This window comes from Nicotiana tomentosiformis, chromosome 8 (genome assembly GCF_000390325.3).
Source record: "Nicotiana tomentosiformis chromosome 8, ASM39032v3, whole genome shotgun sequence".
Classification (NCBI taxonomy): domain Eukaryota; kingdom Viridiplantae; phylum Streptophyta; class Magnoliopsida; order Solanales; family Solanaceae; genus Nicotiana; species Nicotiana tomentosiformis.
Window position 1 is genome coordinate 125,941,980 of NC_090819.1, and position 24,871 is coordinate 125,966,850.

The window sequence follows — 24,871 nt, forward strand, 5'->3', positions numbered from 1 at the left end:
TGTATCTATATTAGTCCATTGACTAAGATCATATATATTTATAGGAGTTGAATTATTTATTTCATTCATAAGCATCAATGTATTATTTTGAGGATCTATTTTCGGCTTGTCACTTACTTGTTCTTTTTCTACTTGAATATTATTAATTTTCGAATTATCTAACTCAACTGAATTACTAACTTGGTCATCTAGAGAACAATCTCCCAACTTTTCTGATTCAAGATTTTTATTATTCAATAAAAATTTGTCAAGAGCACCTTTTTGAGATTGTATTAGATTTTGAATTCTTCTTTTTTTCTTGAGTTTTTCATAACCAGATTCACACTTTCTATTTGACATACTTATCTTCTTATAATAATAAATAATCTAAAAATGCACTAAATAACAAAATATCAAATTTTAGATGAGAAAATAATAAAAGATAGAATAATAGAACCTGGTTAAAAAACGGATAGCTTGATATGAAATTAAATTTTCTGTTCGAGTATGCTTGTTGTAACTTGTAAGACTTGAATCATGAAAATAGAACAAACAAAAACACTCCACTATTTCTTGAATCAATACACTGAACTCTGAAGATCCAAAATAAGCTTTGATCTTTGGCTATTGAAGAATGAAGAATGGAGTGTGATTAATTGAAGAATGAAGAATAAAGTATAAAAATATAATATAGTGGTATAGTGTTACTCACGTTAGGTATAAGTTGAACCGTTGAAAAATAAAGTAAAAACAAAGTATAAAATATAATATAGTGTCATAGTTATTAGTGCACATTGCACAAGTTGTCTACTTGTCTTTACTTTGCTCAACAAAGTTTTGTGAGTAAGAACAAAGTATAATATATAATATAATGGCATAGCTATTAGACTATTAGTGCACTGTGCACAATTGCACAATGCACGGTGCACACGTTCTGCTTGTGTTCACTTTGCAAACTTTGAGAAAGTTGTGGACTCGTGATCCACTATTTTAAATTTGTGTTTAAACTTCCCGTTTTATTTTATATATATTTTAATTTATATATATAATATAGATATAACAAAAAATGGGGCCCATAAATGTGGGCTAAAGCAATTACTTTACCCGCTTTATGGACCGGCCGCCCCTGATTGTCCTAAAATACAACAAACTTCGTCAGTAAACGGGTCTGTCTTCCAAGTCAAGTAAAAATTGAAGTCGCAAAACAAGTTGGGTTTCCTGCCCATCCCAAGCTGTGGAGAGAAGAACAACAATCTTCATCTTTATTCCCATTTATTGATTAGATATCAGGAAAAAGAAAAATTTGTAGTAGCTTCATTAATCTTCTTCTGTTCTCTTCTGGCGTCATATACTATAGAGCCCTAATTCGAAGAATAGCAGAAATGTCGTGGTTGAAATCTGCGATGAGCAAAGCAGTGGAGGTTGGGAACAACAACAATCTCACCCGCACCGTAAAGAACTATGCCGACTCTGTCGTTCAACAAGCCGGTCAAGCTGTTGCCGAGCTTCACCACCGCATTGTAATTTCTCCACTTCCCTCTTCTCTTCTTGTATATTTATTTATTACTACTTTTATATAAATAAACTTAGCTCACTATAAATCGAGTACCTGGAAAAGAATTAAGACCCAAATGGAATCCAATAGAGTTCTACCAACGACAATTCCATCTCACCTCTAAGCACCAATGCACCATCGCTAATGTCATGGTGTTCCTGTTAAAGAAATGAAATTTGGGCCTAAGTCAACCCGAAAAGCTAGCTCATGAGGTGGTGAAACCATCTCACAAACACGATGTGGGACTCAGCACCCCTCACGTACAGAACTGGACATCTGTAGCCTGTACAATGTAATATGGGGCCCCAACATCGAATTAAACAAGAATTAAGATGCCTAACTTTGATACCATGATAAAGAAATGGAATCTGGGCATATCTCAACCCGAAAAGCTAGATCATTAGGTGAAGATTGACCAAGACCATATAAGGAGTCCAAATGCCCATCCACAAACGATATGGGACTCAACACCACTTACCTCAGACAATGCCTTCTTCTTGCTATCCTCTTATTTCTTCGCTACCTTGAACAGTTTCTTATGCAAAGCACTCAAACATTACCCCTTTTCGCCGTCTTATTCAAATTCTCAGCTACAAAATTGGCTGGAATAACCAGTTTCAACTCACCCAAGAACTTCAATTTAGATGACCCAAATTTGTGCTCCATGGATTTATTGATTGAGGAGCCTAAATTGTGCTAGGTAGCGGGCACATGAGTGTGCGTGATATTGTTATAGAGAATCATGAGTCACGTGAGGGACGGAGAGGACGGTGGTTGTAAGTTTGAGGGGGTTGAGGTAGAGGAAGAGAAAATCGAATTTAGTAGGCGTTTGGACATAAAAATTGTAATCTTTGAAAAAAAGTACTCTGTATTTGGAGTTAAGTTAAAAAAAGGTATTTGGAATTTGAAATTATGTTTGGACATGCATTTCAGTTGAAAAAATATTGTAGTTTTACTAGTGAGGAAACAAAAATTTTTGAAAATTTTGAAAAAGTGGTTTAAAAGTGGTCAAAACCACTTTTTGGTTTTAAAAAAATTCATTTTCGAAAAATTCCTAAAATTTGCAAAATTTCATGGACAAACATGTTTTTGAAAAAAAATAAAAAAAGGAAAAAATATCTATGGACAAACGGGTCATTACGCTCCTTAGTCTAGAAATTTTTGGAGCACAAATGTTGGTCATCTAAATTGAAGCAGAAGGGTGATTTGGAATTGGTTATTCCAGTGAATTATGTGGTGGAGGTTTTAGAGAACACAACATAAAGGGGTATTGTTTGAGCGTTTTTTTGCATAAGAAGCTATTCAAGAGAGTGAAGAAAGAGGAGGATAGTGAGAAGAAAGGTGTTGACTGAGGTGAGAGGGAACACCATGGATTTTTTATTTTATTTTAAATAAGGTAAAAGAGTGAGGAATTATTGAGTAATTTGCTTACTGGTAGAACTCTATTGAAATCCATTTTGGTTTTAATTCCTTCCTTAAAACTTGAGTTGTTGAATGTTGCTCAAGAATAGTGCTAAGTTTATCTAACAGATTAGGCTTGGTAATATTTGACGAATTGGCTATTGTCGAATGTTCTACTTCACAAAATTCGGGAACTCAATAACCAAGTCCTGATACTAGGGTGATGGACTGATGGGCTGACTCGCCTATGAGATAAACTATATAAGAAAGCTTGATTCTTGACATGAAGTGGGTTTTCTGATAAAGTTAGAGATTTGTACGTCATGCAGGGGTAAAGATCCCTAAACCTCTGTTTGTAAGGGCTATGGAGTTTTATGTATATCACACCTAGACGATGTCAACATTATAGAGTATAAATTAAATAGCTAGAAAGTAAAATGAAAACATATCAGCGCTTGACGAGGTTGCCTAGTGGTAAAAAGTTTGAGTAATAACCCGAGTGAACTAAGGTTCAAATTGTAGGAGAGGTGGAACTAGGTTAACTCTTTCTATCTGCGTAAGTCTTGGTGGGTATTTGTGCTGGTGGGAGGTAGCAGTTATATGGTTTATTAGTTGAGTGTGTGAAGCTGGCCTGGCTCTGCCATTAATGAAAAGAAAAAAAAAGGAGCTAAAAGATCAACCCAACGATACGAGTGAAACGAAAGATCTTCTTTGAAGTAGAACTATCAAAGTGGCACTGAAGCAGAACAAAGAAAAAGGAAAGAAAGAGCAAAAAAGAGCTTTTCATTGTACATGGGTATAACAACAGCAGCAAACTCTAAAATAATAACTACGAAGATAATGCAAGTGTTAAGGATAATGAAAGAATAGAGAACATCCTGATATAAGCAGGCAAGAGATAAAAAAATTGAGGAAACGAAACCAAAGCCTCCTCATAAAACGGTTGTGGAGATTCACAACTGAAGAACATTCATTATGGAGGATGGTAATTGAAGACAAATATGGAGAGGCAGGGCTCTGGAAAACTAAGATAGTAAACACTACCTATGGGGTTAGTGTTTGGAAGACAATCAGAAATCTTCAGCAACAAAATCAGCTATAAAGTGGGTAGTGGACAGAGCATTTCTTTTTGGGAAGACAACTGGTTGGGACAGGAGCCTTTGAAGACAATGTACCCTGACATTTTCTCAATAATTCAGCAACAGAAAGCCACTATGAATGAGGTTTGGTCAGCTCAAGGGTGGAATCTCACTTATAGAAGACTCCTAAATGATTGGGAAATCACTAGAATTGCAGATTTTTACAACAAACTCAATCAATTCACTGGGGACTGGGGTCAATCAGGACGTAGACAAGGTGTGGTGGTTGGGGCATTTTGTTTTTATCTACTGAATTTTCTTAGGCATGAGTGATGAAAGCGTAGTTTACTACACAGACAACCCAATCCACCCCATCACCACCACCATGAATCATGAATCCTAGGACCTCACCACCACCATTCGAGAGCCAACCCTGTCGCGACTCACACCACCCCAGCAAGAATCGCCGAGATCTGACACCCCACGCGCCGTCGCGCGCGGCAGATCTCCGACCACCCCTACCCCACGCGCCGGCGCGTGACGCCTTTCCAGGCCAGATCCCAATTTTTTTCCTTCAGACAGCCTCTTCGCGAGGCTGTTCCGATCTCACCCATCCATCAACCTCAACTTCCGACCACTTTTGCTATTTTCCGGCGACGGAGGTGTCTTTTTCCGGCCAGATTTCACTCCCTCTCACTTTCTCTTCTTTAGTCAGTCCCCTCGCGAGGCTCTTGGTTTAGCTATGACGGACTCTTCAGAGAGAAGTTCCTACTTCTCCCTAGAATCTAGAAAATTGGAAAGCACGTCTTTTAGTAAAGCTGCATCTTGGCCAGCCCTCGAACTTGGGGGAAGATGCCAGCGAAAGCTTTATGTAGGGCAGAAGCCACACTTCTCGCTGTCCGAGGAGCACACTCTCAGGCGTAAAGGTTTCTTGGACTCTTGTTTGATTGAGTCTTTCTCCAAATGGGTTGGTTCTCCAGAAGCTGTTAGGAACTGGGCAGCAGAGGCATGGAACGTCAAGGACGGGCTGAAAATATCGCAACTGGGGGACACGCAATATCTCTTTCGATTTGTCGACGAGTCTCAAGCGTCAGAAATTCTTGTCAGAGGAAACAGGTGGTTCGACGGGAATTTCTTAAAGTTAGACAGATGGGTGGAGCACGATGGGTGTCTCGACCCTCGTTTCGCTTGCGAAACATTGGTGGTCAACATGGTGGGTCTTCCGGTGCACCTCTGGTGTCTTGACCTATTCAAGAAGGTTGGGGAAATCTGTGGGGGTTTCATTGATGTCACTTGCAGCTTGCACGATCTCTCGCGAGTAAGGATTGTGGTGAGGAAAGGGGGCAGAATTCCTGTCTCCACTGTGGTGGAAGATGGCTACTTAAGCTACAGGGTTTGGTTGAGCCCTGAATTTCGCCCTATCTTTATGCCTGTGATTTTGGCGGAAGAAAAGGAAAGGTCAAATAGAAAGGAGGGAAGGGGAAATCAGTTTCTGAGGGGAGGGGAGGACTCACCGAATCAGTTTCTGAGGGGAGGGGAGGGCTCACCGGATCAGTGGACTAAGTTGGAATCAGTCGGTAGATCGAGAAGTGACGGGAGGTTTGATTTTGGGAGAAGAAGACAATTTTAACAGGAGGAAAAGACGTGAATGGGTTAGTGATGCGGGCTGGAAAGGCAGAATAGGTTGGTCCTCTATTAACTATCATAGGGTCGGGCAAGATTTCAGCAAGCATAGGCCTGGGCCTCCACACATGGGCCCAGCAACTTTTCCCAATTCTATTAGAATCGATCCAAAGGGGCCCAGATTATATCAAGCTGTGTCCGATAAGGCTCCTAAACATATGGGAGCAGTCACTCCTCCTTCTTCTGCCAATGATGCCTCACACAATGCTATTTCTTCACCAAGCACTAGGGACTTGTGCCCCTCTTCGACCACTGTTCCAGGGGCAGCACCGGCTAAAGCTGGCGGTGTTATTCTACGGCCCCCCGCCTCTGATGGACCCAGCTCCATCGCCCCCTCATCTCCCACTGTGCTTAGATGTGCTGAGGTTACAATACAATCTCCTCCAAGAGAGGCATTAATTCCTGAGGTTGGTGCCTCTCAAAGAAACGCCGTGATCCACCCGGCACCCAGAGTTCCTATTACTAGCAATGCCATGGTCTTGCATTCCTCCGGTAGGGGCAAGGAAAAGGTAATTACAGAAGACGCATGTCCAATTTCGTCACGGATTGGAGAAGGGGATATGTCCTTATGGATGGAGGATAAACTATTAAACTTTGGGAAGTTCTTAGGTGTTTCTTTTGAAGGGAAGGAAGATAGGGTGCTAGAACTGTTGAGGTAGATTGAGAAACAACCTTGTTACGAAGGCGCGGGAAGGGAGTTGGGTAAATGTGTTAATCAAAATAAAATAGGGGATGTAGTGGTGTATCAGAGAAGGGGTCGAGTGTGTGACATGGAGAAAGGGACCTCGGCTAGGGGGGTGGGGGTGGGGAAATGAGGGCTATTGTTGCTTATGGAAGTTAAGATCCTTTCATGGAATGTCAGGGGGATGAATGACCCAAACAAAAGGGCCATCATCAAAGTGGGAGTTAGGGAGTGGGGTGCCAACCTAGTTTGTTTTCATTAGACCAAAATGGAAGTTTTGTCGGATGCGATCGTGAGAAATGTATGGGAAGGTAGTTGGGTGAAATATGACTGGGTCCCAGCAGCGGGAAGTGCCGGGGGCATTCTACTTATGTGGGATGATAGAAGCTTGGAGGTAAAGGAGATTAAGAAGGGAGTTTTCTCTTTGGCAGCTCTCATCAAAGATAGAGTGAGTGAGGTGGAGTGGGGATTTGGGGGAGTGTACGGGTCGGTAGGGGAAGGGTCCAAGGTGTTTTTCTGGGAGGAACTTGCCAATATTATGGGGGAATGGGACATTCCATGTGTTCTAGGGGGAGACTTTAACACTATTAGATTCCCGGAGGAGAGATTAGGGTGCAATTTGATTTCGAGGGCCATGCAGGAGTTTTCTGACTTCATCAATGATCACTTTCTTATTGATCTTCCTTTGTTAGGGGAAAGGTTTACTTGGGCCAGGGCGGAGGATTCAAACTCAAGGTCCAGACTCGATAGATTTCTGATATCGTCCTCCTGGGATGAGCTGGTGCCGAATGTGTTGCAGATCCCTTTACCTAGGCTGACTTTGGATCACTTGCCCATCTTGCTAGATGGATGCAGAGGGAGGGGGGTTCGTGCTCCCTTCCGGTTCGAGAACATGTGGTTGAAAGTGCCAGGATTTTGTGACAAAGTGCAAGAATGGTGGACCAGCTACGGGGTATCAGGGTCACCCTCATTCCGTCTGTCGAAGAAACTCAAATTGCTCAAGGGAGATATTATTAGGTGGAATGAGGAGGTCTTCGGGAGGGTGGAGGTCAAAATGAGGGAGCTTATGCATGAATTGGAGGAATTAGAGCGAGGGGAAGGGGCGAGAGAGCTAGATGAACCTGAGAAAGTGAGATTGGGGGAGGTTAAGAGTGAAATAGTCGAGTTAGCAATAACTCAGGAGACTAGTTGGCGACAAAAATCAAGGGCGCTCTGGTTAAAGGAGGGGGATTCGAATACCAAGTTCATCCACAGGGTTGCGGTTGCAAATCGAAGGAGAAACTTCATAGAGTCCCTAGTTGTAGATGGGGTGAGGATCGAGGGAGAGGAGGAGGTAAAATGGGCGATAATGGGGTTTTATGAGAACTTATACAAAGAGTAAGTTAGTTGGAGGCCTACTTTGGGGGGAATAGAGTTCAACCACATAAGGGAGGGAGACAATGAGTGGCTAGAAAGAACTTTCGAGGAGTAGGAGGTGCACGATGCTGTGTCGAGTTGTGCTGGTGATAAGGCCCCTGGGCATGATGTTTCTGCTTGGCCTTCTTCCAGCTCTGTTGGGACACCGTTAAGGGGGAGTTGATGGAAGCCATCAAATACTTCCACGTGAATGATGCTTTCGAGAGAAGCATCAATGCTTCTTTTATTACCATTGTGCCTAAGAAAGAAGGCGCATTTTGCATCAGAGACTATAGGCCTATCAGTCTAGTAGGGAGCATTTACAAGATTATTTCTAAAGTGCTCTCCAACAGACTCAGGAAGGTTCTTGACATGTCTGTTTCGTCCTCCCAAAATGCGTTTGTGGAAGGTAGGCAAATCCTGGATGCTGCTCTGGTGGCAAGTGAACTTGTAGACTCCAGAAGGAAAAATAGAGAACCCGGATTACTGTGCAAGTTGGACCTTGAGAAGGCTTTCGATCATGTCAATTGAGAGTTTCTGGACTTCATTATGAAGCGGATGGGGTTTGGGGAAAGATGGAGGAGATGGATCAAGTTCTGCATTTCATCAGTCAGATTCTCTGTCCTGGTTAATGGTAACCCGTGTGGTTTCTTTGGCAGCTCCAGGGGGCTCAGGTAAGGTGACCCCCTATCCCCATGCTATTCATTTTAGTGATGGATGCTCTGAGTAAAATGATAGATCGTGCAGCGAGTGGAGGCTTCTTGAGAGGATTCTCAGCTCCGATCGGGGTGCTCAGTGCCCGAAGGGTCTCTCATTTGCTTTTTACGGATGACACCCTGGTTTTTTGTGATGCCGATATGGACCAGTTGACCTGCCTGAAGCAGGTACTGCAGTGGTTTCAGATAGTATCAGGACTCAAAATCAACCTTGGCAAGTGAGATTTTCCCGGTAGGTGAGGTTGCTAACATTGATGCTTTGTCTCATGTTTTCGGATGCAAGGTGGGCTCTCTTCCCACTACTTACCTGGGTCTAGCATTGGGCGCTTTGCAAAAGGATACTACTGTTTGGAATCCTGTCATTGAAAGGGTTGAAAAACGATTAGCAGGCTGGCAGAAACGGTATTTGTCAAAAGGCGGTAACGACGTGCTTATTAAAAGCACTTTGTCGAGTATCCCTACCTATTACTTATCCCTGTTGCAAGCACATGTAAGCATCACAGAAAAACTGGAGCGGCTTCAAAGGAATTTTCTTTGGGATGCGGCAGATGGAACTAGAAAGTTTCATCTAGTGAATTGACAGACAGTCACTTCCCCAAAGAAGTGGGGCGGACTTGGAGTAAAAGATCTCAGGGTATTCAACAGAGCTTTGCTGGGGAAGTGGCTGTGGAGATTCGGGGTAGAAGAGCATGCTCTATGGAGTGAAGTCATAGCAGAAAAGTACGATTCCACGGGAGGGGGTTGGAGGACCAAGGCAATCACAACACCGTTCGGGTGTGGCATGTGGAGGAACATCATGAAGAACTGGGAAGCTTTCTATGGCAACATTACTTACAAGGTGGGAGATGGAAGGAGAATCAGCTTTTGGAATCACAGGTGGTGTGGAGAGGCTACTCTGAGGGTCTCTTTCCCCCACGTCTTCAGAGTTTCAAATCAGAAGGAATTGATGGTCCAACAAATTCGCAAGGAGCATGAAGGGGATAGTATGAGACCTCTTTTTTAGAATGAACATGCAAGATTGGGAGATTGCGGAGCTCCAAAATTTGTTGGCACTGCTATACGGGCAAGATATGCCCCATCCATCTTATGATTCTTGGAGATGGGGGTTGCGTGGCGATGGCTTATTCACCGTAAAGTCCTTATACCAGAGTATGTTGGTGAGACAGGAGACTACTTTCTCATACTCATCGATCTGGATTCCTAAGGCGCCAACGAATGTGTGCTTCTTTGCATGGCTAGCAGCGAGGGGAGTGATCTTGACATCTGAAAATCTGCGAAAGAGAGGAATTACACATGTTAGTTAGTGCTACATGTGTAAAAGCTCAGGGGAAGAAGTTGATCATCTTATGCAGCATTGCCCTGTGTCCTGGGGTTTATGGAGGACAATCCTGAATCTTTTTGGTGTTCAATGGGTGATGCCAAACACTGTAAAGGAAATACTATATAGCTGGGCCGGTTTCCGTAGAAGAAGCAAGCAAAAGGCGTGGAAGTTCGCCCCGTTAGCTCTCATGTGGTTAGTCTGGGGAGAGAGAAATAGGAGAGTTTTTGAGGGGATTGAGTCTCCGTTTTCACACATTAAGAATAGTCTTCTATCTTTGATCGCCTTTTGGTGCACACATGTAGCCCCTACTTGTGTAGAAGATTGGGCGTCATTTGTAGAGAATCATGTTCTGATGTAAATTCTCTACTTTTTGTATACTTCTTGTATGCAGGAGTTTTTTCTCCCTTTTGATTAATACAATTTACCTTATAAAAAAAAAAGGTGTGGTGGTTGGGGCACAACTCAGGAAGGTTCTCAATCAATTCTTCCAATTAGATGCTTAATCAAACTAATATTTTGATTGATCTTTGGCCCTGGAAACACATATTGAAAGTAAAAATACCCTACAAAGTGGCATGTTTTGTTTGGTTGGTTGCTCGAAAGGCATGTTTAACACAGGACAATTTGAGGAGAAGGGGAATACCTTTGTGCTCTAGATGTCACCTATGCGGAAGGGAGGATGAAACCAACCGTCACCTTTTCTGCACTGTTCAGTGACTGTTCAGGTTTGGAACATCTTTTTAGCACTAACAGGGATTCACTGGGTCATGCCCAATAGCACCATGGAAATGCTGTTATACTGGAACAAGGGGAGAAGATCTGTAAGTGAGAAGAATAGATGGGGTATGATTCCTGCATGCATATGGTGGACTCTTTGGAATGAGAGGAATTCTAGATGTTTTGAAGACAATGCTAACTCAATTCAGAAGATAAAAATGAATTGTCTACTGCTTTTTCATTTTTGATGTAAACTGGAATACATAGAGGACTCAGAAGCTATAATAGATGCTCTTGGGTCTTTGTAAGAAGATAGATAGATTTATGTATATTTATTTATGGTTATTCCCTAAGATATTATGGTATGCACATCCTTTGTGCTTTTGAATATAGAAAACTGTTATCATCTCAAAAAAAGAAAGAAAAAAAGCAGGCAAGAGAGTATTATTGTATTGTAGTCCTCGAAAGAAAAGGGAACAAACTTGTTTTATTGTTTAGCATTATGATAGCTGAACTGTAACAATAATTTAAAAGTAATGTTTGCTTAAGAAAAGTAAGAAATATAGGCAGCCAGCTCAAATGGACTTCTGAAACTACAGGAACTGTAAGGTTTTATATTTGGGCTCCCTTGTGCTTGGACTCTATTCTTATTTGTAACTGAAGAGTTAACTAGATGATTTACTGTTTATGCCAGGGGAATAGGAACTTCAAAAGCTTCAAACAGACGGTCAAAAGATTGGAAGAAGCTTCTGTTTCTTGCAGGGGACCAGAGAGAGTTCGATTGCTGAAAATGTGGTTAGCTGTACTTAAAGAAATTGAAAAGAGGACTGAGATTTCTGCTGAAGATAAGGATAAGATCAACGAGCAGCAGTATCCCTCTGAAGAAGCAAAGGAGAATCCAAGAAAACAATCGCTGGTGAGTAAATTGACCTTCCATGCTCTTTCTCTTTTACCGTTCCTGTTTTGTGATGAAGCAGGATTTGGATTTTCTCTGCGGAGAAAGAATTTCTCCCTTTTGTTCTTCATGTAAAGAAAAGGAAATGGTAATATTCTAGAATTATTTTGTTCTTCAGTTTGGGATTATATGTGCATTAAGTGAAATAATTGTATGTTTTAGTAGTTTGCCACAGATCCATTGGTGCTGTTTTATCTCATGGAATAATCTGTTGAGGAATTTGTTCATTGTTGTCTAGTTGGGGTGGGCATAATGCCGCCCGAATCGAAAAAATCGCCCGAACCGAGAATTTCGGTTTTATTGGTTTCGGTTATTCGGTTAATTCGGTTGTTTTTGCGGTTTATATTTTTTAAAACATTGGTGTTCGGTGCGGTTTACGGTTTTGCTTCCTCGATTATTCGGTTAACCGAATAACCGAAGTTTGGGTATGGGAATTTGAGATATTGGGTTATGGGCTTCTGGCTAGTGATTTCTAAAGACTAAACATATGTCATGGCTAAGGATTAGGGAAGTGTGGTGGGTCTCAGTTCTCTATTGGAATTCGCTAATCAGGTAAATTTGTATCCATGAATGTATTTTTGTGCTTTAGTAACCATTTTTAGGATGCATAGTCTTATAGTGAATAGTCAGTTAGATTCTGGTATTAGCTAGCATTTGCACTTTACTTCTTTGTTTCTTTGATGTTGCTGCTTCATTTTTGTGAGGTAAAACAGTCTCTTTTTATGGCAGAAATAGTTTGATGCTCAATGCCGTTTGGGATACATGTCGCCAACTACAAGTTTTTCAGCTTATAATTAAGCTACCTTTTAAAGATATTAAATATAAAACTCAATTTTCAGTTAGAAAAAAGCCAAATATGGCAGCCCCAAGACCGACCGACAAAACCGAAAATCAACCGAACCGTAATTTGTAAAACTGAACCAACCGAATTTATATTGGTTCGGTTGTCGGTACACCAAAATAATAACCGAAAACCAAATAAACCGAACCGAACTTCTTGCAAACCGCACCGCGCCGACCGACGCCCACCCCTAGTGTCTAGTACTCTCCTTTTTGATAAGGTGTATCCAGTAGTTCCCTAAATGGCTCTTTTGCTGGTTCTGAAATAAATATCAAGGAGTGTCGGTTGAGTGTATAGATTCCACTCCCTTCAATCCTTTTATGCTGCTTTTGATCACTAAGCAGCAGCTGCATCTTGTTTTGTTCTGCATACTTCTGGGATGTCTTCGTCAGCTGATTTGAAGTCTGATTGTGGAACTCCTGCACTATAGTTATTTGCCACGTACTAAAGCTGCTATGTCCACTATCATTAGCTCAGTTTCTCTAGAGCGTGATTCATATACCATCTTCAGTCCAGTAATAGTTAATGCAGCAAGTACGCAGTCTACGAGAAACCAACATGTCAGAAACTGATGAAGCTGAGCATGTTTGATAAAACTTCTTTTTCCACAAGCTTATTTTTGAAGCAAATCTTAATGGATATCAGATTGCCTTTGGTTGTTTTACAAATGCATATCAAGTTTTGCTGATCCTGATTCGTGGATCATTTCTGCTTGTTCTTGAATAGTTTTAGAGAAAACATCTATGCTTTATATGTTATGCTAGTTGTTGTAAAAGCAATCACCTCAATTAAATACTGACTGTTTTGGTTCTTTTATATATACGTGTGTGTGTGTATTTTAACCCCTCCCCGGGAGCTCCCTGCTTTGCTCCCTGGTGACTCGAACCCACAACCTCAGGGTTGGAGGTGAAGGATGGTTACCATTGAGCAATCCTCTCTTGTCGACTGTTTTGATTGTGGTCCCCTTGTCTCTCTTATTTAGTTGCAGGTCTTGTACTTGTGTTGCTTAGATGGAGAGTAAACTCAAATCACATTGTTGCAGTATTCTTTTCTATTATGGGTATATGTTGTTTATTGTTGATTGGATTCTCATGATTCACCCTTCAGAAAGCTTATAACCTCAATATACTTGTTTCACACAGATAGCTTTATCCCGTGTCCAATTTGATAGGTTCTCTATTATGATTCTGAGATGGGTGGTGAACCAATGAACTTCCGTGACGTCTTTCTGTACAGTCAAGCTTTGGAGGGCATATCAATATGTATGGTATGTAAATAAATATCTCTAGGCTGTGTTTGGTTTTTCTAAAGAAGCTACATACATTTTTAGTTTCCTTTACCAATTCTGTTGCTACGTTTTCATTTTCATGATTACTTTGATCTATTCAAATAAATGCTTCTTAAGAAACGTCTTCCGTTAAAGTTCTTAGGTTAAAAAATGAAAGTTTAGATATAGACAACTACTCCATCTGTTTCAGTTTATGTGACATAGTTTGACTCAGCATGGAGTTGTAAGTTAAAAAAATGGTCTTAGACATGCTATAATATTTGTATGGCTATAAAACATTTGAAACTTGTGGTCTTAAACGTCTCATTTCATTTGTGTGGCTATAAAAGCTTCTCATTACGGGTAAAATGGGTAAAATAGAAAGCTTACAGTTAAATTGTTTCCAAATATAGAGATATGTCATTCTTTTTGAAACAGACTTATAAGGAAAGTGTCACATAAATTGGAATGGAGGGAGTATTATTTTATTTGAACAAAGACATATATGGAGAATGATTGGTGTTTTAAGTTTCATCCTTTCAGATAATGTAATGTCCTTCGTTTTTTCTCTTATGTATGTAATTTGCCCGATATCTAGCTCTCAAGATTGCTGATTCTTAAGGTTAACAGCAGGTTTACTCTTTCCTGTGATTCAGATTCTTGAAGCGCCAAATGAAGAAGAAGTCGATCTCCTCCTTGAATTGTTTGCGTGAGTTTAATCAATATCACTGGCCATGAGTTTATGCTTTAGTAGCTTTGGTATTCATTATGTTCTGGCTTATGTTGCATCTGTTGGCTAGGTATTCATTGTCAAGATATAACTTTATTTGGTTACTTGCAGACTGTGTCTTACCGGAGGAAAAGCGGTTCACTATGCAATAGTCAGCAGTATCCAGGATCTGGCAAAAGCTTTCTCAAGCTACCAAGATGAAGTATTGGTAAAGTCAAATAGTCCTTTCTATATTTTATCAATAGAAAACCATAATTGGAACTCTATGTATTTTGTACTCTCCGTCCAATAGTTTTCACTGCAGGACTATGTTTCACGGAGGCTGAAAATGTTGTGAAGTTCAATTGTGAGACATCTTTTATCTAATAATTTCTGAAATTTTACACTGTGGTTGGTTAGCTAAACCAGACCACCAACTAAATCGCAGGCCATTTTGTCCTAAAGTGTACTGACATCTGCATTTGGTCTGATAACTAATTGTATCTCCTTAATAAAATCTCAACTAGCTTAATAGAAATACTCAACCTGTGGAAAAGGAAAATTCTGTATCCTTGAAACCACTGTGTATTAATTTATGGATTATAGATGCCCCACAATACTTATAAGATCTATTTGCGGATGTCCTTGAGCAGCCACATTGTGGACCACTTTATTTGAAACGTTGTAGTTTCCCCAATGGCTTGGTGTCTGAAGTTCGTCTCCAAGGATGCCTACTTTCTCCTTGTCTGTGTTTGTTCTGAATGTTTTTATCTGTGTTCCATCTAGGCCCAGTGAGATTCTTAGGCTCTTCCAGGTTCATTTACACATTTCTATTACATTTTCTGCCTGTTCCGTCTGTGGATCAAATTTGACAGGGGTGGGAACACTAGGAGAATCTTCATACTTTGGCATACATTGTTTTACCATCTGCTTGTGCTCAGGTGAAAATGTTTTTATGTGCTGTTGAGTCTTGACCGGTCTCAAGGAATTAATGCAGTTCTATTCGCTCCACTCCTTTCCATTTTTCAGAAGCTAATTTTGCATTTGTTTTCCAATGCCCCCTTTCACCTAATCTATTTTTCTAACCTGTTTAACTTTTTAGGTAATATCCCCCTCTGTTATCACACAATAGATAACAGAGGAGGATATTAACTAACTATGTTAGAAAAATAGATTAGGTTAACACTGCATACATAAGACCCAATGTGGTCCAGCCCTTTCCTAGACCCTGCGCATAGCGAGAGCTTAGTGTATCAGGCTGCCCAATAAATAAAATATTACCTAAAGACAAAAACTTGCTGTCATGGCTTTCTATCCTGTGAAAACATAATTTTCTTTTGGCAGGTAAAGCGAGATGAGCTGCTCCAGTTTGCAGAAAGTGCTATCACAGGTTTGAAAATTAATGCTGATCTTGGGAGGTAATTTCTTGCTAGCGCACTTCACGTTCTTGAGATCTTTGTGTTTTTTAATACCTGTCTGTCTGGAGCTAAATATTTTTGAGACGGAGCTGCCATGTATTATGAGCTTTGACTGATGCAATTTGGTATCTTTAGGCGGTCTTATTTTGGTGAGAGGGGAAGTTTTGTGCTACTTGTTCTTTACGATGGAGAAAATGATAATGTGTTTAAAAACAAAATTTTAAGTTATTGCCTTTTTTCTTTTTGTCCTCTTCCTTTTCCCGTTAATGCAAATGAAATCATAATTGTAGCCTTCCATTTTGTGTTTGTTGTGGAGTAACTATCAGTACCTATACAAAATAAATGGCAGTATCAGTGTTCAATTCGTGAATTGTCCCAAAAGGAAGGATAATTTTAATTTGTGGAGTATTGTAAATAGTGGTCATTGTCAAGTTCTTGAATCATGAGCAAGGTACCATATAATATTTTTCTGATTTTTCATATCTTTGTGGTCTACTTAAGTCCGAAAAATACCGCGTTTGTAAATTCATAACTGAAGCTCAGTTTTAGAACCAGTTCTTGTTAAATCTTTTTTATAAGCATAGAATACATTGTGAAAAATGTTTAAACTTGTCAGGAAGAGTTTATAAGTTGATGCATCATTCATCTTTCTTCCTTGTAGAATTGATGCTGAGGTCTCATTGTTGAAGAAAAAACTTGATGAAATAAAAGCAGCAAAGGGCCCAAATGGTGAGGGTCATGAATTGATGCCCCAAGAGACTGCTGCCTCAATAGAGGTGAACCTTATTGCTTATTTATCCAGGAAAAAAAGGAGTGAACCTTATTGCTGTTCTGTTGTTTCCTTTTTGCTCCTGTGGCATAATGAAACTGAGCATGCCATCAAGAAGTTTATTTGAATTGCAAGTTATTATAATTGCATGCTTTATAAAGAAACTATCATTGTGGAATTATTTGTCATTGAATGGTTAATTGAGTTTATATTATTGAAACATGTGAATGTATTTTCATAAATTTGGATTGCTTGTTTTATCTTAATCTGTATTTGAAGAATGTAATTGGACTATATATGAAAATGACATGATTTTGAAGGAGAGCGAAGAATCGATATTCAGGTGTTCTTCTCCATTGTTGTTCTGGTTCTTGCCAGTCTGTTAACTCCTATTCAGGAATATAATTTCTCTTTCAGATTTCTAAATAAGGTCTGTGACTGTTTTCTAAGATGGTAGAATAGATGGTTTACATGCATGGGATATAAGATATGCACTATCTAATTCTATATAATCTCACTTTTCTAGTTTTCAGATTTAACTCACTTTTCTGGTTTTCATGAAAAAGATTCATGGTCCTGGTCTTACTCTTATTAAAAAGTTCTTATGGTTCTAATTTTACTTGTTAAAAAAACTTTCTTGCTGTAATTGTAGACCTTTGTAAGGTCTCATAAATTTTGTATGAGCTTACTGCACGAGAGAGCTTTCCCGTTTGCATCAACAATGGTCATTTGCACTTAAAATGGTTGGTATGTTACTGTGCCTCAGCTATCAACATCACCTCAAATAGAATTCTCTCCGGGCCTTACTTTCAGAAGTTTTGGTTTTATCTTGCGAATATGATAAGAAACTGAAAGTTTTTTTTCAAAAAGTTTTCTTAGTACTTCATAAATTAGGCTAAACCTTCCTTTTTTGTTCTGTCGTTAGAAATAGAAAACTTGATTGAACGCGTCAGTTTTCATTTTATTGATAGGCTCTGAAAGAAGCACTTGCACATATTCGGGTCTGCTCTAAATTAGAAGGGCTTCTACTGAAGAAAAAAGCTCTTAAATATGGGGATTCCCCTGAAGTCCATGTTCAGAAGGTAGATCACTTCTTTTACCTATTACTTTCAAATGTTGTTTTCTGAAAAACAGGAACTTTGGTTCCCCGTTTGGGAAATTGCATTTTGCTCACCTTTCCATTTGATATGTTGATTGTTATGGCTGCATCAGGTGGACAACAAACACTCAATAATATGTGATGTCCATATTATTACTGTCTAGATTCCATTAAAATCATTACTCCTGACCTACTTTGTGAAGTTCTCTACCATTGGTGTGTATGCCATCTTTTAAATTTGTTCTCTCATGATAAATTTTCGTTTCGTAGAAAAATCTAATCATTTCCCAGTCCTAACCATTCTTTGTTTCAAGTGGGGCATATGTTCTACTTACGCATCTACATTTTGTCAACTAGCTGCTTTTATTTCTATCCTTTCTACTCCTCTCCTCTGTTAGAGAAGGGGATTGGAGTTCGAAGGTCGTACCATTTAATTTACTGTCTCAATTCAGACATAATCTCCTAATTATTGAACAATAATTTTAAAATATGGTAACTAGATAAAAAGTATTATAGGTCATGAATTTTTATAAATTAAAAATATTTATAAAATGTATATAAAGTTGTAGTCAAATGAAAAATATTTGACTCTCCAAATAATAGCGGTTAAAAGGAAACATAGGGAATATCTGTTAGGAAATATTTTGTTACTGGTAGGTATCAAGCATCTCTTTTCGGTGTCAACTTATATTCCTAGGTTGTTTGCCATCTTTTGTCTTATATTTCAATTTTGACAGACAAATTTGGTCAGCATGTCCTAGTTCCTTCAAAGTTCTAGAAATGATTCATCGAATTTGTTTATGGAAAGAACAGGTGGATCGTTATTCATTAATGAGTAATGAGGCCCAGTATTTTCGGCAAAATTCATCCCTTCTTCTACATCAATTGTTCGTTGCATCTTTCATAAGATTATGGTACATGACTGTTTGCAGGTTGATAAGTTGAAAGTCTTATCTGAATCTCTTGCTAGCTCCACCTGCAAAGCTGAAAAGAAGATATCCGACCACAGGTTGGAAGTGCATATTTCAGTTGCTATGTCCTTGTGGTTTATTAATCCCCTTGTAAAGCGGCAAACCTTATCCCCAAAAAAGAAAAAACACCATTTTAAAGTCGCAAATTGTTCGCTTCATCACTAAACAAGCACCACTATGCAATCTCCATTTTTATTTGTGTTGCCATTTGGTGAGACAGAGCTGCCTCTATAAAGGATCTGTATTCGTTTTGCCTCTAACTTAGCTTAAACTCATTTCTCAGAGTTGTTTCCACAAACCATATATGCTAAATTTCTGTTTTGCATGTGTTGTATGTTTTATACACTAAGGGGTTACTTGGTCTGCAAATAAGAATTTTTTTGGGGGTGAGGGTGGGGGATAATGCATCATATTGTTTTTTTGGATAACCGTAGTGTTCGGGGTAGCTTGTGTGCACTTCGACTAATTCCACGGGATACCTGGTACCTCCCACTAGCACAAGTACCGGGTAATTCTATCTACCAAGGCTTGAATATCGGGAAGAAATTTTTTGCCTTTGCTGGAATTTGAGCCTGAAACCTCATGGTTCTCCTTCCATTTCATTGACCACTGGGCAACACCCTTGGGTGCAGGATAATGCATCTTATTTGTGAGGGGTTGTAGATGATAACTTCAGTCCCATGTTTGGTCATGTGATTAAAGGTTATTAAAGTGGGATCTGATATTTGAATGATGGCATCACTTAATAATGAATTGTGTGAAGTGTTTTTGCTGCTACTTGATTCTTAATGTGTATCTACATAGCTAGCTGATTTATTATCATTATTTGTTGTTGACAGAATTCAGAAAGAGGAGGCACTAAAATTTCGTGTGACCAAGACTAGCGAGGTTGGTGAAATGGAGAAGGTAACATGCGTGCACAATGTTAAATTATAGGCGAAGTGCTTTTGCACCAATCGTGGTTGAAGAGTAAATGCCAAGTATAGATTCCTGGGATTGTTTGGCCTAAAGGGGGTTTGGGGTTCATTTGCTTGGTTTTCAGGAATTAGCGACAGAGGTTTCTGCACTGGAGAAACAAAGAGCTGAGATTGAAGCTCAGTTGAAACAGGTACTATGTTGTTGACAGAAGGCATTCCCTTGGTGACTTCTTTAAATGAAAAAAATAGTAAAGAAGTTTCTCTGGTTTAAGGAACACGGGATAGAGAATTGGAACATCTTTTTGATTATTTTGACTTCATGATGTCAAAGATGTAGCGGAGTCATTGTAATGATCTTTTGTACTCTTTTGCAGAACCTTCTTGCTATTAGCTTGAATAAAATTACCTTTACGTTATCTAAAAAAATACTCCCTCTGTTTCAATTTAGATGATACACTTTCCTTATTAGCCCGTTCCCAAAAGAATGACATATTTCTATAATTGAAAATAATTCAACTTTAAACTCCTCATTTTACCCATTTCACCCTTATTGAGAAGCTTTTATAACCACACAAATGTCATGGCCCCACAAAGCTTTTCCCCTTAAGCTTTTAAGACCACAAATTTCAAAAGTCTTTTTAAAAAAAATTCCGTGACGAGTCACACTACCTCATCTAAATTGAAACGGAGGGAGTACTTCGAATTATCTTCTAAGAATTTACATGTTACTTGTCCTCTGTGACCTTTGAAAAATCATGTGGTCTGTAAAAAAAGGTATCATTCTCTCTTTCATGACTACAAGAAGATGTAGGTCTATACTCCCTTTAAGCAACTTGTCGGACCATAGTCTGAATACTAGAGAGATATGTGCTGCGGGTAACCTTATATATAATGTTTGAGGTTAAGAGGATGCATCTCTTTACCAATTTTATAAATTTATTGACTTACATGATTAGTGACTGCACCATGTCCGTGTTGATGCAAATTATTGTTCTGTATCTGTCAAGTTGAGATTTCTTTGTAAAGGGATTCAAGATTGGTTTTGAATGATCAAATTGTTCGAGTTTGCATTTTGATTGGATTTTGATTTTTTTTTTCCCGGAAAAATTGTGCTAGTTGTCAAGTTATTGGCTCTGGCTAATGGGTTTCTTCTTTCAGGTTAATATCTCATTGGCTGCGGCTAATGCACGCCTTCAAAATGTCCGAGAAGAGAGGGACCAGTTCTATGAAGCTAATGATCAGATTGTTGCTCATTTAAAAACTAGGGTTCGTCTTTTATTTAAATGTCTGTTCTTGTGTACTAATTCCCTTTGCATTGATTCTAGTTCCAGCTCCTGGTATGCCTGTTATGTGTCTCCTATCCTTACTTCTTGCACTGGCCATCACCTATCTCTTCATCCTCATAGGAAGACGAGCTGACAAAATCCATTGGCTCATGTAAAGTTGAAGCAAATATCCTTGGTACATGGATTAATTTTTTGGAAGATACTTGGACCCTTCAGTCTTCATTTACTGAGAGTAAAGACAAGGAGGTCAGGTATGTTACTTGATTTACTGTATAATCATTCTTCCAGATTTTAGAACCGGAAGGACGTTAAAGTATAACTCTGTTTTAGGTTGTTCAGTGTTATCCTGAATGGATTCTTGGTGTTGATTACTTTTGTAGTGTTGAACTCGAAAAGCATGAGGATTATTTTGTAAACTTGGTGATGCAACTCCTCTCTGCTTATGAGGTACTTGATTGGTAAATGATCAGAGTTTTTTTTTAACTGTGCTTAGCACAGCACATCTTTCTAAACCATATCTTTTGCTTGCACAGAAAGAGTTGAGGCCTTCTATTGATCGTATTTCTAAATTTGTTGAGAACTTGAAGACTTTAGGTGAAGGGTAAGGCCCTCTTTTTTCATGTGTTTGTTAGCTTATAATGCACTGCAGAGTCTCATTGTTGTTTTATTTTTGTCTAACAGTGCAGCTGTGGGATCTGGTGTCTCAAAATCATTGAGCCCTAGGAAAAGTCTGGAGGAGGAATACTTGGACTATGAAGCCAAGGTAGAAAAACAAAATACATATACGTTCACTTTTATGTTACTGCCTGGTATCCAGAGAGTTATGCTAGAGATGTCAAAGGTTTTTCTAAACCAACTGAACCAATTGGACTGAAGGTTTAGGTACAAGTGTATAACCGTAACGAACAATTAGGAGTAATTTATTATTTTATACAAAAACTAAAGAAGTATCAAACTGAACCTAATCAAAGTACTATATGTATAAAAAATATTATCATACAAAGATTAGTATCGTAGTTGAGAAGTATTATGTTTTTGAAGGATTCTAGATCTACCAATTCAGTTAACTGGGGTTGCTTTTATTTTATGAGGGTTTCTCTTTATCAAATGAAGGAGCCAGAGAGGGTAGGACATTTATAATATTGAGTATGTTATAAGTAAGGTACTAATGATTTATAACTTTAAGATACTATTTCAATTTACTAGTTTTGCTTTATTACTATAGTTACAAATTTTCCAATTCATCATCATATATTTTTTTCTAATTTTATGAGAATCTTTTTAACAAGACGATGGTGAATAGCGTTAATTAATATGGATAACATTTAATTATATTCAATACTTCTATTGATCTATCTAATTTAGCTTTTATTTATTTAACAGTTTGTAGTTTTGTATAACAATCTAATATATAGACTATAACGAAACAATTTTGAATGGTGTATCCAATGATGACATAAGTAAATCACACTTTCAAGAAAATCAAAAAAATGCTTAAAAGGCTAGTGTTTCTTATTTGATCCACTAGTTTTAACATATTTTCAGGTACTAGTTTCTTATTTTTATATTGGGACATTTATAAATTTTATTATTTGGATAAAAATTCATTGTTGCATATAAAAAGTAGTATCATTGACATTCTTATTTATCTTTTTAAAAATATTGTACCGTACTTTAGTTGAACTGAAAATAATCTGAAGAACTGATACATTCAGATGGTTTGAGAAATTTACTTGTGGTTATGTACACTATATTAACTGAGAATTGGTATAATACAATTTTTCTAATTAAAACCATATCATTGAACCTCTCACCTGCGCTACTTTTGTTCATTCATACTTCTAATTTTTCCTCTTCTATCTATTAAGTAGACCTTCTAAAGATAAGCTCGAGAGCATCTTCGGATGAATTGGTCTTGCCTTTTACTTTTCCATATTCCTTGTAAAATCAATCTAGATTTCTCAAATTTATGTCTCATAAGTGCAGATTATAACCACATTTAGTGTAGTTGACAACATGAGGGAGCAGTTCTACTCTCAACAAGAGAAAATCTCCAGGTTTGGCTGTGCATTATCGTGTTTTCTTTGTTATTATATCCTTTTTTAGGTGCGATGGTTCATAAAGTAAATTACTTGTCCCGTTTCTTTAGGAAAGATGATCCAGATATGAAAAAGCTGTTTGAAAACATTGAGAAGCTAAGACAGGAATTTGAATCTATTGAACGACCAAATTTAGAAATGGAAATCCCTGTCCAAGAGGGAGACGATTCTTCCCATGAAATGGTAGATGATAATATTTCACATCCTAAAAAGCAGGCCATAAAAATTGCCGTAGCTGGGGAAAGCAAGAAAAATGAACCACCATCTGCCAAAACAGAGCAGGCCCTGGACCCTGAAGCAGAGTTGGCAAAGTTAGAATCTGAATTTGGTAAGATTACTCGCGATTACTCTGCAGAAGAGATAGGTGATTGGGAATTTGATGAGCTGGAGAAAGAGTTGAAATCTGGAGACTCAGCGACGAGCAAATAGATACAAACACCTGTTCAAACAAATTTGGTCCATTTCTAATAATGTATAAGTAGTCATGTAGGTACGCAGATTAAGCAACTCTGAAATTTAAGCTCCTAAAAACTCTGAATGTTCTTTGTAAGTTGTATCACTATATGCAGTTCCATGCATTAATTCATTCTGTAAATTGTCAAAGTTGTGGATGTACAACTGCAATTCACTGAACAAACCTGTAGGAAATTAGTTTATCTACAGATTGTAAACATGCAAATGCATATCCAAGATACATTTGCAGATGAGAAAGTGACCATTTCTTTGTGGGCAATGTGATCGTGGTTTGCCATTATTTCATTGTTCGTATAACGTAGTTCTATATTTTTTGATCAGATGGAGTATGGTAAAGTTGCTGCCTTGTGATCAGGAGGTCATGGGTTCGAGCCGTGGAAACAGTTTCTTGCAGAAATGCACGGTAAGGTTGTGTACAATAGACCCTTGTGGTCCGGCCCTTCCCCGGACACCGCGCATAGCAGGAACTTAGTGCACTGGGCTGCCCTTTATGGAACGTAATATTGACGCATAGCATTTATCAACTGAGAGGGTATTGGGAATGAGGTCCATTTGACCAGTTATTGATAAAAGGACGACAACTAGTTAGGAGTTCCCATGAATGATGAGTTATTTGGATTTTAATAGTGTTAAGCTTATATTATAGGACTTTGTTCCTTGGATTTTGGTTACGCTTCGTCTGATATGTACAAAATTTCTACGTTGTTATTGTTGTTATCTTTTTGGCATACTTAGTACTTAGTAGTCAGATATGTTTTATTTATTTGAGGAAATTACTTGTGGGAACTTACTGGGTTTGTTCTTTGTTGTCGTCGTTGTTGGATGAAACTGTATAATGATAGACGATCTACTAATATGCCATTCGCCTCATTGATTTTGTTGCATTTCAAGTTTGTGAATGAAAAAGAAAAAAGAAAATTAAAGGATTGTATTTCGTCAAATGGGATTGTTTATAAGAATACTAGTACTATCAAACAGCATCGTCATTACAGATTTTATTAAAATTCTGTTAAATTTCAAGGATTTTCAATTTAGAAAGTAGGGGGAGAGATTAAATTTTGACAATAATCATCTCCTACACCGGAATAACAAAGCTGTTATCAAAACAGGACCCCAATATGAGTGTAATCATAATTTATTTAACGTCGTATTTTAAAATTAGTTTCTGAAAACGTGCGTTGCACGTGTATTCCATGTCAATAAGTTCAAACTTTTTAAATCACAAAAATACTTTTTAACATGCGTATGATCGATGTATAATCGAAGGAAAAAAACAAAAGCTCAAAATGATGAACCGTAAGCTTATATGACCGACTTAACAGTTACAAAATGATTTGGTAGTCTTAAATTGCAAAATGATTAATTGCTTGGAAATGCGATGTACGTGTATTATAAAATTTTATATAAAATATATCTTGTGTTAAATATTATAAACAGTATATTAAACAACAAAATCCTACCCCATACATATTTTAAAAATATTTCCAAAAGTTAAATCTCAAAAGCCAAAAAGGTTAAGAAAATCAATCCTCTAACCG

At 38.3% G+C, this 24,871-nt stretch overlaps 1 protein-coding gene across 1 annotated transcript; it reads left to right on the top strand.

Moving 5' to 3' along the window:
• The first annotated feature begins 1,119 nt into the window (after window positions 1-1,119).
• On the top strand, window positions 1,120-23,613 carry LOC104116382 (intracellular protein transport protein USO1). Its single transcript, XM_070182762.1, has 18 exons — window positions 1,120-1,499; window positions 11,223-11,444; window positions 13,496-13,591; window positions 14,248-14,300; window positions 14,433-14,529; window positions 15,645-15,718; window positions 16,380-16,494; window positions 17,459-17,569; window positions 18,519-18,595; window positions 19,397-19,463; window positions 19,600-19,665; window positions 20,633-20,740; window positions 20,881-21,011; window positions 21,141-21,207; window positions 21,294-21,361; window positions 21,442-21,523; window positions 22,747-22,817; window positions 22,910-23,613. The coding sequence occupies exons 1-18, from the start codon at window positions 1,362-1,364 to the stop codon at window positions 23,286-23,288; spliced, it is 2,022 nt and encodes a 673-aa protein (XP_070038863.1). The 5' UTR covers window positions 1,120-1,361; the 3' UTR covers window positions 23,289-23,613.
• Window positions 23,614-24,871: the final 1,258 nt, after the last annotated feature.

Coding starts and splice junctions, on each gene's coding strand:
- LOC104116382 (XM_070182762.1), top strand. CDS start 1,362: ATGTCGTGGTTGAAATCTGCGATGAGCAAAGCAGTGGAGGTTGGGAAC. Junction 15,719..16,379: donor ATTAATGCTGATCTTGGGAG/GTAATTTCTTGC, acceptor TCTTCCTTGTAG/AATTGATGCTGAGGTCTCAT. Junction 21,012..21,140: donor AGTAAAGACAAGGAGGTCAG/GTATGTTACTTG, acceptor TTACTTTTGTAG/TGTTGAACTCGAAAAGCATG.